Below are 17,249 nucleotides of genomic sequence, written 5' to 3'. Positions count from 1 at the left end.
AGTTTTGGTAAATTCTATGAGTGCTAAGTAGTATATTATATTTTTTTTTTGTTTATATTAGGATATATTCGTATAATTTGATTTTTCTTATGACTTGATATTTGTAACAGAAGAATCAAGGAATAGGTTTGATTTCTACAGGTAAGACGTTTTTTTGAATCGTATATCAGTAAGTCGTTTTATTTTTGTAATTTTTTAGTGTGTTTCTAGATATCATATAATAAACACAGAAAAGATTATACATCTAGGATGATTTAATATTTGTAATCACCACTAATCCATCTATTGACCATGTCTAAAGCGTTTTCTGGTTGGTCATAAGGAACCATATGACCACCACCAAACACTCTCAAAAATGTAAAATGTTTGTAATTTTTAACTTCACCAGCAGCATTCTTTCCAACTTTCCAAGTCTTGACAGGAGCTTTGCTGAATCCCTTAGATCCACTCCATTCCAATCTGTTAGTCCAAGCTTGATTACCTAACCAGTTACAGATGAAATCTTTATCACCAGCATAAATCAAAACTGGCAATTCCTTCTCTAACAAGTCAATGACATTCTTTTGGTAAGGTTTCATCCAGTCACCAGCAAACATAAAGTTTCTGTTGATATCAAAATTACATGATTGATATTCATCAACTTCAGCACCTAATGCTTTTTTCACTTCTGGCAAATTCAAATATTGATCAATGTATTCCAATTGACTGTAACACAAACTGGAACCTTCACACATAGTTCTAATGTCATACACATTTCGACCGGTTTTTTGATATGGTCCCATTTGACCATTGTTACAGTAGATGGTGGCTGGAACACATGACCAAACTGAGCCACTTTCGTAACAAGATTCAATCAAAGAAAGACATCTTGGTAACAGGTTAAGCATACCGTCACATTCTTCTGGTTCCAAAACACTTGGTTCGCCACCTTCACCACAGGCCATTGGTTCATAGTATTCGTATTGGACCAATGGATCAGTTAATCCATTACCAATCAAAACTGAGGTCAAGTTGAAGTTACGTTCGGGGTGAGTTAAAATTTCACTGGCAAAGGCTGGAATATAATGCCCAGCATAGGATTCACCAGCAATATGGAAATCTAAATTGGCATATTCTGGGAAGTTCTTGAAGAATAATTGTAAAAAGGCATAGACATCTTTACCAGCAGCAATGGTGTTAGAAACAGATTGAGAAGAGTATGAGTAACCAACGTTGATTGGTTGGTCTAAGAAGATAACTGAGGCATTAGCGTTCCATGAATGAGGATTGTACACTGGTTTCAAGTTTTTATCAATTGAGCTTGGACCCAATTCGAAGAACAAACCAGTCAATGAGGAACAACCTGGACCACCATTCAACCACAAAATAACTGGGTCGTTCTTAGGGTCGTTTCTACTTTCAAAGAAATAGTAGAAAAAGTGTTTATCTTCATCAACAACATCCAAATAACCTGAATACTGTTTAACGGTATCGATACCTAAATCCTTTGGGGTTGATTTAATTCTTAACTTGTGGTTTGGAACTTGGGCATCAGTGACATGGAAATCAAATTGTTGAGTAGTAATTTTACCCTTTTTTGGTGGTGCTTTGAAATTCAATTCGGTGATGGAGTTTGGGAACTTCATCAACATTTCCAGCCAGATGTTCTTAATTTCTGGGGTTAACCCATCTAATGGTTCATTCATAACTTTAGCAATGGTGCTGATAATATTAGCCTTACCTTGCTCAAAAGTGTCAGTCAATTTTGAAGTCAATTTATCATAAGATAAGTCCAATTTCAATGCTTGTTGAATGTTGCTAAATGGGTTTTGAACAACCAAAGCATTGGTAGAAGTAGCTGTCAATGCCAAAGTGGCAATTAAAGTGGATTTTGATAACTTCATGATGTTTTTAGTTGTCCTTGAAGTTAATTGGGAAAAAAAAAGAAAGAAAGAAAGAAAGTGGGAGGGAATTTTTTTGTAGTTACAATTTTGGTGGGTTTTTCTTGGGGCTTAATCAGTGTGGGAGAGATAGGGAAGAGGTGGAAGTTTATTATTGAGGGCGAAGTTTAGTGCAAACAGCAATAGTTAAGGAATATGTCGGGGCGAATTGATAAGGAATACAGAGAGACAATGTCGTGCAAAAACTTGCTAAGTCGGAATTCGGCATCTAATTTGCCCAATCAAGCCAGCTATGTAGTCAACACACACGACTAATGATATCATTAATATTGGAGCCGTTGAAGTCGTGTTATGCTATTCAAAAAAGGCACACTTTGGTACTGATACTAATAAACTGTGTTAAATCGTAGAAGTCAAATAAGATTTGAGTTGTAAAAATGCTGTTCACTACGGATGACTATGAGTCGTTGTGAGATATACTGTAAAATAGGTACTACGTGTGGTAAAGGTATTGTTCAATATTGTGGGTGCAAGAATTAGGGATATAACTCGTAGTTTGTAGAGGTGCAGTTATTTTTACCTCGGAAAAAGAATTAACTAAAACTCTATATTACTTTAGTGGTTATATTTGTGAGTACTTGGATTGACAATTTTGCATATGTGATTAGTCATCATCAATAATGTGGCTTCACAGTAAGGTTAAAATTAATGTGGATCATAATTCCGCGTCACAACAGATAAATACTATAAATACAGCGTTGGATCGGAATTTCTTTACCCTTTTTCCATCTTTCCCTTTGCTACAAGAAATCACTTACCATGACTTCACATACCCATCCTGTTAAATTAAGTAGAACATTTAAGACAAAATCCGGTGATGAACTTTCAATTGGAACTGGTACCGGTACCAAATGGAAAAAAGATTCAAAATTGGACGAAATCAATCAAGAATTGGTTGATCAAATTTTGTTGGCCATAAAGTTGGGATATAGACACATTGATACTGCTGAAGTTTATAATACCCAAGCAGAAGTTGGTGAAGCAATTAAACAATCGGGTATTCCAAGGGAACAGCTTTGGATCACTACCAAATACAACCCTGGTTGGAATGATATTAAGGCAAGTAGTGCCAGTCCCCAAGAATCAATTGACAAAGCATTGAAACAATTAGGAACTGATTATATTGATTTATATTTGATTCATCAACCTTTTTTCACTGAGGAAAACACACATGGCTATTCTTTAATTGACACATGGAAAGTATTAATTGAAGCCAAAAAACAAGGTAAGATAAGAGAAATTGGGGTTTCTAATTTCGCTATTAAACACTTGGAAGCATTAAAAGAGGTTTCTGAACCTGAATTTTACCCAGTAGTCAACCAGATTGAGAGTCATCCGTTCTTACAAGATCAATCGAAGAACATCACCAAGTACTCTCAAGAAAACAATATTTTGGTGGAAGCATTTTCTCCATTGACCCCGGCATCAAGACTCGATGCCAACCCATTGACCGAGTACTTGGAAGAGTTGCTGAAAAAGTATAACAAGTCCCTTGGTCAATTATTATTGAGATACACTTTACAAAGAGGTATTTTACCAATCACCACCTCGGCTAAAGAAAATAGAATCAAGGAATCCTTAGATGTATTCGATTTTGAATTAACTAAGGAGGAATTTGACAAGATAACCGAAATTGGTAATGCCAATCCTCATCGTGTCTTTTTCCATGAAGCATTTAAAGATTTATAGAAAGTTTAGACTGTAATATATATTTATTTATTAATTACTGATAACAACAAATATTGCTCACGCACGGACATAAAATTTTGGAATGGCAACAAAAAAAAACTTCACCATAAACAGAGATCTCGAAAAATCCATTACATATGATGGGGTTTAAGAAAATATTCAAGGTTGAAAACCAAAACTCAGAGTATAAGTTTTCCAGAAATGATATAAAGTCTAGTCAACTAGGGAAAGGGATTACCGGATCAGTTGACTTGTATCAATCTAAAACACTACCACATTTCCAATATGCTGTGAAAACATACCATACTAAAGATATTCACGAATCCAAAAAGGATTACAAAACCCGAGTGTTGTATGAATATCTAATACTATCGAAACTATCACACTGCAACATTATTAAAATTTATGACTATGATGTATCGTTCTCTGGATCAACGATAAAACTATTCTTAGAATTGGGTACTGCCAATCTAAACCAATTGATAATCAAACAAACAAACACCTTCAACATAAACGAAATGTTGTGTATCTGGAAACAAATCACCAACGCTGTCAATTACTTGCATGAATTGGATATATGTCATCGAGATCTCAAATTAGAAAATGTGGTATTTGATGTTAATTATAAGTTGATCAAAGTGATTGATTTTGCAACTGCTCAAAAACTCAATAACAACGAATTATCCCGTGGCTTGGTAGGATCTGAGAGTTATACTGCTCCTGAAACATACTCATCAATACAGTATGATGGAAAATCAAGTGATGTATGGTCTTTGGGTATAATTTTGTGTTATCTAATTAACAAGAAACAACCATGGAAACTGGCAATGTGGAGTAACTCTGACTATCAGCAATTTATTAATCAAGATAATTTTCTGCAAGAACCATATTTTGTTGATTTTCCAGTTGAATCGTTGTTATTGACGAGTCAAATCCTCGAACAAGATCCGTTGAGACGAATTAAAATTAATGACTTCTTTAGTGATAAATGGTTTAGTCTTATTCAGTATTGTGGTTGTGGTGTTGCTGGTGGTGGTATTTACAACAAAACTTGTGGGATTGATCATGGGAAATCTTTCAGAGTCAAAACTTAGCTTGTCATGGGGCAAAAAAAATACTAGAGACAGTGACTATTTCTTTTTTGACTCCACTTTTTGAAGGTTTGACTTCTTTGTTTACCCCAATGTCACGTGATCTCGGAGATGATTCATCGAAACTTTTTTTTCTTTCCTTATTGGTGTTGTTGTTGTGCCTTGTTGAACTGTTATAAAATAACATAACAGGCTCACTAAACAAAAAAAAAATCTTGAAATTTCTTTGGAAAAATTTTCCATCAAATCCCATTCCCAACCAAACTATATTCTACCCATAATGCTTTCATCTACGTTACGTCGTTCTGTGAGAGCTCAATCCAAGAATTTGCCAGCTTTTGCAAGAAGAGCCTATGCCGTTTCTCCATCTGCTCAAGCATTAATTTCCAAATCCGTTCAAGATGTTGACCCTGAGATGGCGGATATTTTGAATCAAGAAAGAACCAGACAAAAGAACTCAATTACTTTGATTCCATCAGAGAATTTTACCTCTAAAGCAGTTATGGATTTGTTGGGTTCAGAAATGCAAAACAAATATTCTGAAGGGTACCCTGGAGAGAGATATTATGGGGGTAATGAAATAATCGATAAAGCTGAAGCATTATGTCAAAAAAGAGCTTTAGAAGCATTTGGATTGGACCCATCTCAATGGGGGGTTAATGTACAGCCATTATCTGGTGCTCCAGCCAATTTGTATGCTTATAGTGCAATTTTAGAAGTTGGTGACAGAATTATGGGTTTAGATTTACCTCATGGTGGTCATTTGTCTCATGGATATCAAACCAACACTACCAAGATTTCCTACATTTCCAAATACTTCCAAACCATGCCATATAGATTAAATGAAGAAACTGGTATAATTGATTACGATACTTTAGAAAAAAACGCTCAATTGTTTAGACCTAAAGTAATTGTTGCTGGTGCTTCAGCTTATTCTCGTGTCATTGACTACAAAAGAATGAGACAAATTGCTGATAAGGTTGGAGCTTACTTATTGTCCGATATGGCCCACATCTCTGGGTTAGTTTCTGCTGGTGTTACTGATTCACCATTCCCATATTCTGATATTGTCACCACTACTACCCATAAATCGTTGAGAGGACCAAGAGGAGCCATGATTTTCTTTAGAAAAGGAATCAGAAAGGTTACCAAAAAGGGTAAAGAAATTCCTTATGAATTGGAAAGAAAGATCAATTTCTCGGTTTTCCCAGGGCATCAAGGTGGTCCACATAATCATACTATTTCTGCTTTAGCAGTTGCTTTAAAACAATGTACTGAACCAGAATATGTTAAATACCAACAAGAAGTTGTTTCTAATGCCAAACATTTTGCTGATGCATTAGTCTCCAAGGGTTTCAAATTGGTTTCCGATGGTACTGATACTCATTTGATCTTGGTTGATTTAAGATCAAGAAATATTGATGGTGCTAGAGTTGAAGCTGTTTTGGAAAGAGCCAACATAGCTGCCAATAAAAACACCGTTCCTGGTGATGTATCAGCTCTTTTCCCATCAGGTTTAAGAGTTGGTACTCCAGCTATGACCACTAGAGGATTTGGGCCAGAAGAGTTTGATAAAGTTGCTGAATTCATTGATCAAGCCGTTAACATTGCCATTGAATTAAAAGCTCAAGAACAAGGTAAAGTACCAAAAGAATTATTGGCATCATTTAAAAAATTAGCTGATGAAAGTGATAAAGTTAAACAATTAGATAAAGAAGTTGTCAGTTGGGTCAGTAAATATCCTGTCCCAGGTGAATTGTAATCTCGAAGGGAAGATTAGTATATAAATAATATAGAAAAAAAAATCTTTGAATAAAGGAAATTCTGTTTAATTTGAGTTATTATGGTTTGTATTGTAGATGTAGATGTAGATGTGAATGACGAGGGTATAGATTTTGGTGTTCAACCACAAAGTTTGTCTTGTTGGAAAAAAGTGAGTGAGTTAAAAAGAAGAAAAAAAAAATTACGTTTTTGATTCTCTCTTGTTTTTTTTCATGCAACCCACCAAGTCAACCAAAGCAACCAAGTCATACCATGGCCACTCAAACTGACAAGCAAACTATTGGTAGACATCTTGAACAAGTTCCAAAAGCGTCTAATTTGATTTCGTGGTCCCGTAATGGATTCATAGCATATATCCCTCCAATTATCACGACTACTACCACCACCCCAACAACAACAACAACAACAAATAATAACAAAAGTAATCTATTATTAACTTATATAAAGAATTCCGATGGGAAAAAATGGCAATTGGCATCACCGGAACCCATAAATATCAAATTAGAGAACAACTTTTTACCTCAATTATCTTTGGTTTCTTGGGGGTCGTTAAATACCGATTTAGCTGTTTCTGATATTTATGGGAATTTCTATATATTATTGGCCGGAGTAGGGTTATTAGATCCAAATCATATTCCGTCAACCATTACAACGACTTCTACTATCAAAACTGAGGGCAATACCGAAAAAAATAAAGATACAAAACAAATCGGCAATGGAAGTGGGACTAATGGTCATGGAGACTCTCCGATCAACACACCAAGCTTTGAATTGACATCTTATAATCATATGGAAATGATTTATAGAGATATTATTAATCCCGATATCAATTCAGTAGTTAATCCTGGTGCATCAATAGTGGCTTTCAAATGGTTAAATATTGAAAAGCCGCAAATTGTTAATAAAGCGGCAACTCGACTTGCTGAAAATCCCACGACGACTTCATCGAATTCATCTTCGTCGATTTATGGATACGGAATTAATCAATATCAGCCATATGGAGTATGTCATCCAATCCCAACAAAGCAAGCGTGTGTGGCATTAAGAAAGAATGGTCAATTTATATTATTTTATCAAGGTGAGCATAAAGTAGAATACCACAAAATATGTTGTAATTTAACTGATAATATTTCAATAATTGAAAAGGCAAGTATTGGGTTCAATAATGATAAACAGATCATTGTTACGGCCTGGGACTCATTAAGCAATGATATCAATGTTTATTCTATTGATATCAATTGGGGGTTCCTTGTTGAATCTGCCAAGAGACAAAAATTAGATCAACATTATCATACTCCAAAGGAAGCACAAAAACCACCTCGATTGACTTTAAAGAAATTGCACCAAATGAAACCAATCCAATGTTTTAAAGAAGAAGATGGTGAATCGCAATCACAACTGGTGGTGCCTGAAATGGGGAAATTAAAAGTTGAAGAACTTTCTTCAATTGATATTATATCGAGTAATCCTGATCCCAAATCGGGTTTAAGTATCTTGATTACATATGGGTCATCTATCATATATCGATATGCATTAGAAAAGTCCGATTCATCTAATACCACTAGTGGTGGTGAAACGTCGAAAAATCCTATATCACAAGCATTTTATAATTTAGGAGTAGAAAAGAAAATCGATTGGAAAGGTGATGATTCATCTGTTAGATTAGTATTTAAAGATAAATTGATGAGAAGGGGACAAATTGAATCGATCATCAATGGGTTTTTAGATTTAAGTTTTTCAATCATTTATAAGGATGGTACTGTTGATGTCGTTGATACAACCTCATGGAAAATTGTCAACAATAGTAAAAACAACAATAGTGTAACCGGGGATGAAATGGAGCTAGACAATAATGATTACCCACCTAAATTAATTTCAAATCTTTTTGATCAAGGATTTCAATTTCCAAAAATTTCCCATAAAAACCGATTAGTGTTGGCAATATCTCCTACTATGTCTTCTATTGTATACACTGAAATCTATGGAGAAACGGTCAATTTGCAATTAAAACCATTGGAAAGAATTGATAATTTTGGCACCAATTCTCATGATTTGTATTATACATCAGTGGCATTTGCCCATCGCTATGCATTTGCATTGTATACCAGTACGTGTTCAGATGATTTATTATTATTAATCCAATCAGAAATCAACCGAATAAAAGATGCAGTAGATGGAGATACCATTACTCGAAATAAATTAGGTAAACAATTATGTGATCTGGTGATTATTGAATGTCACAAGGCAATTAATTTCCATTTGGATACTATTACCAAAGAATCACTTGATAAATTATTATCCAACAATGCATCATTACAAAAATTGTTATCATTACAACTAATTCTTGGTGAATTTCAACAACTGTCACATTTTCCCAATAACTATGTTGTTCCAGATATTGCTTGGATAGTATTGAATCTTCGAAGTGCTAGTTTGGGGATAATGTTTACTTTATCGAGTATTTATCGACAAGTGTCGAAGAAAAAACCTAGTGAAGATACTTTACAAGATTCAATTACACGAGGAGAATGTATTATGTCGATAATTGGTAATTTCAAATGGTTAATTGATTTATTGGTGTATTTGAATCAAGAATTATTACAATTGATTTATGTTAAAAATAATTTTTTGAATAATGGTAATACCACTACTAGTAAACTCACTTTATCAAATTCCATTGTGTTACCATTGATTTTGAATAAAGTTTCGAGACTTTTTTTAATGTATGCAATTTCTGCTATGGGGAGAACTCATGAAATTTTGAAAAAATTACATAAAGATTTAACTGAAGCTAATAAATTATTTGCTCCCATGAAAGAATCCTTAAATCGATATTTTTCCATATCAAATAATTCACCAATAACCGTGAATTTATTTGAAAGTTATTTACGTGAATGTGATGCATTATTGAATAAAGAAGTACCACAAAAGATATTAACAGCAAACAATTCCATTAATGGAAATGTCAATGGTAATTCTGGCACTTCCACCAATAAACCTTATTCGGCATTAAAATTTGAACAAAAATTATTGATTAAAGGAATAGATGTCAATGATGATAATGATAGTAGTACCAAGATCAGCAATACGATTATTGAAGAATTATCAAATATGATACTTGATCGATATTCAATTAGTATTTCTCGAGAAACAAAACTTTCTGAATTGATGTTTTATGATACTGATTGGTTGAATATTGGTATTAATAAAAAAGAGGTCCCATCATACACTATTGATGCATTACGGAAATTGATAATTTCTGATAGCAGTACTAGTACTAGTTTGGCAAAGGGAGAGAAATTACGAGTGTGTACTCGATGTCGAGCAGTTTCACTTGTGGGAGATGTCACAGGCTTATGGACTATGGTGTTTCAGCGTACTTGTATGTGTGGCAATGCATGGGTAAATGTATAATCAATTAATAGTTTGTAAATATATGTTTAATTCCATGTCAAAATTACATTTAAAAATATCATTAAAAGCGAGATTTATTAATTAAAGATATTATGTATATATAGGAATTCTATCAAGTTATAAAAGTGAAAATCAAACAAAAACAAAAAAATTAAGCCACCAAGGTATTTATTTTAAAACAAATCAGCAAATTCAGCCATATGAGGATGAACCAAATCGTTATATTTAACAGTACCAGTACTATTATTACCGCCATTACCACTACTGCTACTACTACCATTGGTTGTAAAACCATGACTTGCAGCTGTAGAATTACTACTGGTGGTATTTTGTATACCACAGGTTAAATAATTCATCATTATTCTATCAAATGAAGCATCATCATTAGCAATCAAACAATGATTATAATCAATAATCAAAGGATAGCTCTTATTATTATTAATCAAATTGTTGTATTCAAAGATTGAATCATGTAAAGTAAAATCTTTAATCAATTTTTTTTTATCCATATGATATTTATTATGGAATATTTGCAACAATATTGATTTATTATCGGGATGAATATATAAGCATTCATCAATTATAAATTTATAATCGGATTCCGATAACTGTTCATTAGTTTTCAAATTGAATGTTATTTTATTATTAGTTGGAGAATCTGTGGTTGAATTGAAATTATTCAATTTAGCAACTAACTGATGTGACACTAACAAGTTTGAATTATGATATACTGTCAATGGTTTTAGTGAACTGGTACTTAAAGAAGTAGTTGATTTAGGGGAAATGATTGAAGAAGAAAAAGATGCAGATGGTTTGAATGATTTGATTATTGATCTCAACATAGTGATTGGGGCAAGTGTTATAAAGAAATTAAAATTGATAATTGGAGGCAGACAAGAAAGAAAGAAGGAATAGTTATATAACTTATTAAGGAATTGATGGAAAGAAATTGAAAAACAAATTGAAGTTCTTTTTTTTTTTGCAATCATGATAAGGTTTATTTATATATTAAGATGCGTCGTGTATGTGCGCTTTTTTTTCTTTATCTATGGAAAATCCTAATCTCTTCCCCTCCCTTGGTTAGTTGGTACAATTTCTCCTCTTTTTTTCTTTGTCTTTACACATACTAAGAATCTCCTCCTTTTTCTTTCTGTTTCTCTCTCCCCTCCCCTCCCTTTAGAATATTTTCACTGGCCATTTTGTTTTTGACTTCGGTTAGGTTTTTTTTTTTTGCTTGCTTCCTTCGAGCCAATGAGTCTAGAAGGAACGAGAGGGGAACTAAGAGATGAGATGGGCCGAGAAGTGTGCCCCCCCCCTGACATCGCGACAAACTCTTTGACTCATTGCACCCACTGAACACAGCCACATCACTCTTTCATACACCAACTAAATTGAGAACTGTTGAGCAACCAACATTTTGCTACGCCTCCCCTCCTTTATCTCTTTCCTCCCCCCTCTTTTTTGTGTACAGCATTTCTAAAACGGTTACGTTTAAATTTGAATTGATAACAAGATCAGTGCTAAGATAAGTGTGGCAAAAATGGCCGATGTGTCAAAATAAAAATTCAAAAATCGGCAGAACGATGGATGAATGGAAGAGGGGAAATTGCAAACATTTACAAAGAAATTGTTGTGTTGAACTAAATTGTTGTCGTATAGAGAAAAATATTGAAACAATGATGAAACTCTATCCCCCGCCCCCCTTACTGGGCTTAAACAAAAAGGGGAGGGGATAATTGATTGGCAGAAGACAAAAATACTAGGGCCAGCCAGCCTGTCCTAAAAATAAAGAAATGGGGGGCGGAGTGTATCAGATGTTCTGAATTTCTACGAGATGAGTCAAAAAAAAAAGAGAAAGTAAGGAGAGGGGAAATCGCGTTGAAACTTTGCAACCAAAAGGAATAATTAAAAAATGTTGGAAAATAAATTTTAGTGATTTTTCACGACCTACCTCTATTTTTTTTAGCCATCGTTCCGGTTTTGTTGTTCTTTTCGTTTATTCTGGGTTGTTGTAATAGAAAAAAAAAATTATTACTTCTACCAAACATCAATTATTCCTTGATTATTGTACTTCTTAATTGTTGTGAACAATCGTCACCATAAAACTGAATCAGGTTGAACACCATTTGTTTTCTCCGCTCACAGTGGTTTCACTTTTCAACTCCCTTCCACTTTATCCTATTCCATTCTTGCCTTCGAGGTCTGCTTTTGCATTGTTCCACTACAATTAGTTTGTATACAGGAAATACCCAATTTTTTTTTCTTTGGTCCATTAGATACAAGTGGTGTTTTCAATCACAATAGTTTGTTAAATTCCTTTTTAAACTATGTTGGTTTCAATGAATTCAACTTGTTTATCCTACTTCAACGGGATTGTCAGAGCTAGTGTTATTAGAAAGATGTTTAATTTCTTGGTTATTCGTGATTGAATTAATCTATTCGAGTTTATGGAATTACATTTTTTTTGTAACACTCTTATTAGAGACAATTCGAAAGCAGTTTACAACAACCAATTCAATAACACATTCATTGTTAAACTCTTTTCCGTTGTTAGTCGTGTTTCAAAATATTCAGACCAGATCAAACAAGTCATAACAAGATATTTTGTTTGTAATTATAATTCAATTATAATCAATTGTTGGTAGCGAGAACTTTATGGCGTGAGAACAGTACATTGATGCAAAAAAAACAACCATTCAATCATATATGAATAATGAGTGCCATTTTTCATTGTTTAAGCTATATCCCTCAATTTTTAAGGATAAAATCAGACTCCCGAGATGCCCAATAATAATACAAATCTAACCCAGCCCACTTGTACCARGGTACAATTCACTAATTTGTGTGTGTTGTGTATGTCTATGCAAATATCCAAACTACTGTGTAATAATACGGGTAGAGTATAAACCTCCTAGAGAAGAAAACAACTATAACATTTACTACAACTTTTATACAGCATGGGTGTTGAACTTGAAAATCTGGAAAAACAAATTGGAATGCTCAAGGCATATTAAAGGCAAATTAAATCCAAGCAAAACAGGAACAATGCCAATTTGACACTTGGAAAAATGCATCATTGTTGCTAATTTTAGAAACAATTTCCTTAGGGTCGAGAAAGCGGAAAAGCTCTTCCACTCATAGTGAATATATACCAAAGATATTTATCATTTACATTGTATTAATTCTTGGGTGGTAATACAAGATACTGGTATCCATTTAGATTTATACAACATCAAACAATAGTTTCTAAGAGAAAACTACGTTAGCTAATTTTAAAGAATCGTTTAAAAGAATTCCATCAAGTTTTAGTTTAATCGATGTGTTTCTCTACTTCTTTGTTCCAGAAATAACAATTCTAATTGTATGAAATACCTGCGTCAACAAGGGAATTTACATCAAACTTTTGCGTTATTAACATTGGATTCTTTTATTTCTTTAAATAAATAAAGGAGTGCTTTCTATTTTACAACATATTTTTCCCCCACGTACTAGCTACTACTCACTTTTACTTTCTAAACTGTAACAGGTGAATAACATCACATATTTCTGTTGTAATAATAAGATTGAAGAATTATCGTAAGATTTTGAATCCAAAAAAGGGAGAGTAATGGGTCTGGTAGATGTTGTGTTGTAATACTTCAAACTCTATTCTCTCACTATTAAAGCTTTCTCTCAATCAAATTATCTCCCTATCGATATCAAATACTATAAATAAACTCCAAGTTACTTCCAAAATCACTTAGTTGTATTCATTTCTATCTACATCAATAACAAATGTTGTTTTTATTGTTCTTATTAATTACTCCCATTTACGCTGGTCTTATTTTCCTAACCAAACCATCCAACGATCCCTTCTATAATCCTCCTAAAGGTTTTGAAAAGGCTGCTGTTGGTGATATTTTGCAATCCAGGGAAACCCCAAAGTCTATAACTGGTAGATTTGCTCCCCTCGAGATCCAAAACTCATGGCAACTTTTAGTTAGATCCGAAGATTCATTCGGTAATCCAAATGCTATTGTCACTACTGTTATTCAACCATTTAATGCTGACCCTTCCAAAGTTGCTTCTTATCAAGTATTTGAGGATTCTGCTAAAGGTGATTGTGCTCCTTCCTATGCTCTTCAATTTGGTTCTGATTTAAGTACTTTGGCTACCCAAGCTGAAACATTCTTGTTAGCACCGTTGTTGGAACAGGGGTATTATGTTGTGTCTCCTGATTATGAAGGACCTAAACTGACATTCACTATTGGTAAACAATCAGGTCAAGCTGTGCTAAACTCTATTCGTGCAGCATTAAAATCTGGTAAAATCACCAACATTAAAGACGATGCTAAAGTTGTCATGTGGGGATATTCTGGTGGGTCATTAGCCTCTGGATGGGCAGCTGCTTTACAACCAAGCTACGCACCTGAATTAGGTGGTAACTTATTGGGTGCTGCCTTAGGTGGATTTGTTACCAACATTACTGCTACCGCACAAGCAGCTGATGGTACTGTATTTGCAGGAATTGTGGCAAATGCCTTGGGTGGTGTTGCTAATGAGTATCCGGAATTCAAATCAATTTTGCAGAGTGATACAGACAAAAAATCAGTGTTTGATGAATTTGATAGTCATTGTTTAGCTGATGGTGTGATCGATTATATCAATACTCTGTTCTTAACTGGTGACAATAAGATTTTCAAAACTGGTTGGGATATTTTGAAAAGCTCAACAATTGCTAAAATCGTTAAAGATAATGGATTAGTTTATCAAAAACAATTAGTACCAAAAATCCCTATATTTGTTTATCATGGTTCAATTGATCAAATTGTCCCTATTGTTAATGTTAAAAAAACTTATCAAAATTGGTGCGAAGGTGGTATTTCATCTTTGGAATTTGCTGAAGATGGTACTAATGGTCATCTTACTGAAACCGTTGTGGGTGCTCCTGCTGCCTTGACTTGGATCATTGATAGATTTAATGGTAAACAAACTGTTTCTGGTTGTCAACATGATAAAAGATTAAGTAACTTTCAATATCCAAATATTTCTTCTTCAATTCTTAAGTATTTCAAAGTTGCTTTGGACACCATGATGCTGAATGGTCTTGGTTCTGATATTCAAAAAGATAAAATTACCCCAGACGACCTTAGAAAGTTTTTATTAGGAGGCTGGTAAGCTGTTGACGCGGTCACTCTTGTTGTTGTTGTATTTCTTTCCTTGATTTCAAATACGCAACAATGTTCAATATTTTTTTCCTTTTTTTCGAGATATGTTTCTACTTGTTTTTGTCTAGTAAATACGTCATTTACATAGTGTGTATTTTTACTAATTAAATAAATTACTTATGGCTTGTTGATATGTTGAATGTAAATTGTAAGTGTCTAGTAAAAAAAGAAATCTACACTTGAACATCTTTGCTATATTTAGGTGTAAAAAAAAAATTGTTGGGAAATATTTTTGTGTTGGGAATTTATCCGAGAAATCTAAAAGAGGGGAAAGGAGAATAAGGATGGTGAATACGGGCAAACTCCAACAGAGAAGAAAGAAGTCAAAAATTCTTATCTTCTTTTTAGTTGAGCCGGATTTTCTTATCTATGGAACAGCATATTTCCAGTGAACAACAATTTTTCCGTTATCTACCATCAGGTTTTCCACTACAAACTCGGTTAATCCGAAACACCCTAGTTATTTGATTTTACATACATTCAACTATCACATATTACATATTTGATATATTTGCCAGTGTGGATATTAAAAATATCAAGAAATTAAATGGTTAGCTTTAACAAATTTATAACCCCCAACAATATAATACTCTTTCTGAAGACATTATCAAAACACGTGTAACTGAACTATTTGCAATGTCCTTTTTCTACCTAAAATATATATACTAATTGACCTTCAAAAAATGAATTTCGTACATTTCTTTGAGGAAACTGTTGGTTAACCAAACTGTATCTACTTACGACGATGCATGAGTTTGAGCAAACAATGGCACATTTTTGCTCATAATTGGTACCAATTTTTACAAAAAAAAAAAAATAACTTGGTAACCATTACAGGAGATACAAGTCATTAATATTCTCTGGACAATCCTACAAGACAGATCCAAGTAAACAGTCTTACGAGTAACATTCATACTGTGTAATACTAGTATTAGTATAAAATTGAATTTTAGTTATCGTGCCCTAACAAGAACATCAGATAATGGCTACTATAGAATTGCAAACAAACTGTGGGATATAGTTCGTGTTAATACTGTTTGTCCTATTAATGACCTTGATTCAAATGCAACATCAATCATAGAATAAGCTATTGGTTGAAAAATAAAAATTCAATCGCTCACTGTGCATTATAAAGCTTAAATGTGTTGAAATTGGTATTTATCATGGTTGTGCACGTGATCAATTGTTGTAAAATTATAGCTCTAAATCAAATCTATACAGGTAAGTTTTTATTCGTTTATAAGTGCACAGACCGAAAAATTTGAGTAAATGAAACTTTGAAAGTACTACATTTTGTGAAGTTCCTCTCGACACTGCCCAATAAAATTGTTCTGCCTCTGTTGATAAGGCGGTACAAATTTAGTTGAGCCCATTACTTGGTTGTTTTGATCCTTTACGCAATGGGGAAATAAAAACCACGTGACTATACAGAAATAATTACTCACTAGTATTTCAAATTAGAATTTCTATTAAAAAATTGGACCACTACAATAATTACAACAAGCTAGAACTGGGCAGTGTTGCATAACCCATTTTTTAAATGAACAAACCAATTTCTAACCATATTTCCCCACACAATTAGTGATTAAATTAGTAATCAAATTAGTAATTAATATGGTTTTAATTTTTGTTACTATTCTTACCGCCTTTCCCTTTGTCCATACTTTATACGGCATTGTTCAAGATGTAAAATTCATTTATCCATTAAAAAGAATGTTGCTACCGGTGGTATTTTTTTCATGAATTGTTAGTGTAGTTAAAATGCTTTTTAAAAAAATAGAAAATAATTTAAGTACTATTTTAAAAACATTCACAACAAGAGTACAAAGTAGAAAAAGGGATGGTAGGCATGTTTGTTTGTTTCAAACTTTTGTGATAACTATATTTTTATTTAGTTTATTTGCAATATTGCCTTTGAAATTATTATAGAGGGTTAATTTAATTACACAAAACTAAATTCTTCTTTCGTATATACTAACTGTTATGGAATTTACGAAATCTTACCAGAAAAACAGAAAAAGAATTGCCATGGGATAATAATCAAGTGGTCTTTAGAGTTTGGCTCCTAAATATCAGATTACATTAAAACTGTTTCTTGGAATACATATATCCCATCGAAACAAAGC

At 33.3% G+C, this 17,249-nt stretch overlaps 7 protein-coding genes across 7 annotated transcripts; 5 read left to right on the top strand and 2 right to left on the bottom strand. All coding sequences in view use genetic code 12, as the record gives it.

Annotated features, from left to right (window-relative positions):
- Window positions 1-254: 254 nt before the first annotated feature.
- CPY1 (carboxypeptidase C) lies at window positions 255-1,883 on the bottom strand (the record flags this gene model as incomplete). The annotated part of the gene is made up of 1 exon (XM_706587.2): window positions 255-1,883. One exon carries the CDS (start codon window positions 1,881-1,883, stop codon window positions 255-257), a length of 1,629 nt encoding a protein of 542 aa, XP_711679.2.
- An 816-nt stretch (window positions 1,884-2,699) lies between these two features.
- Window positions 2,700-3,629, top strand: CAALFM_C703350CA (aldo-keto reductase superfamily protein; the record flags this gene model as incomplete). The annotated part of the gene is made up of 1 exon (XM_706588.2): window positions 2,700-3,629. One exon carries the CDS (start codon window positions 2,700-2,702, stop codon window positions 3,627-3,629), a length of 930 nt encoding a protein of 309 aa, XP_711680.2.
- A 137-nt stretch (window positions 3,630-3,766) lies between these two features.
- Window positions 3,767-4,723, top strand: PRR2 (Prr2p; the record flags this gene model as incomplete). The annotated part of the gene is made up of 1 exon (XM_706589.2): window positions 3,767-4,723. The coding sequence occupies one exon, from the start codon at window positions 3,767-3,769 to the stop codon at window positions 4,721-4,723; it is 957 nt and encodes a 318-aa protein (XP_711681.2).
- A 277-nt stretch (window positions 4,724-5,000) lies between these two features.
- SHM1 (glycine hydroxymethyltransferase) lies at window positions 5,001-6,482 on the top strand (the record flags this gene model as incomplete). The annotated part of the gene is made up of 1 exon (XM_706590.2): window positions 5,001-6,482. One exon carries the CDS (start codon window positions 5,001-5,003, stop codon window positions 6,480-6,482), a length of 1,482 nt encoding a protein of 493 aa, XP_711682.2.
- A 272-nt stretch (window positions 6,483-6,754) lies between these two features.
- MED16 (Med16p) lies at window positions 6,755-9,916 on the top strand (the record flags this gene model as incomplete). The annotated part of the gene is made up of 1 exon (XM_706591.2): window positions 6,755-9,916. The coding sequence occupies one exon, from the start codon at window positions 6,755-6,757 to the stop codon at window positions 9,914-9,916; it is 3,162 nt and encodes a 1,053-aa protein (XP_711683.2).
- A 173-nt stretch (window positions 9,917-10,089) lies between these two features.
- CAALFM_C703310WA (uncharacterized protein) lies at window positions 10,090-10,758 on the bottom strand (the record flags this gene model as incomplete). Its single annotated transcript, XM_706592.2, has 1 exon — window positions 10,090-10,758. The coding sequence occupies one exon, from the start codon at window positions 10,756-10,758 to the stop codon at window positions 10,090-10,092; it is 669 nt and encodes a 222-aa protein (XP_711684.2).
- A 2,932-nt stretch (window positions 10,759-13,690) lies between these two features.
- Window positions 13,691-15,073, top strand: LIP8 (Lip8p; the record flags this gene model as incomplete). Its single annotated transcript, XM_706593.2, has 1 exon — window positions 13,691-15,073. The coding sequence occupies one exon, from the start codon at window positions 13,691-13,693 to the stop codon at window positions 15,071-15,073; it is 1,383 nt and encodes a 460-aa protein (XP_711685.2).
- Between the last annotated feature and the right edge of the window lie 2,176 nt (window positions 15,074-17,249).

Source organism: Candida albicans, chromosome 7, assembly GCF_000182965.3.
Source record: "Candida albicans SC5314 chromosome 7, complete sequence".
Lineage (NCBI taxonomy): Eukaryota > Fungi > Ascomycota > Pichiomycetes > Serinales > Debaryomycetaceae > Candida > Candida albicans.
This window is presented reverse-complemented; position numbering and strand designations above follow the sequence as displayed.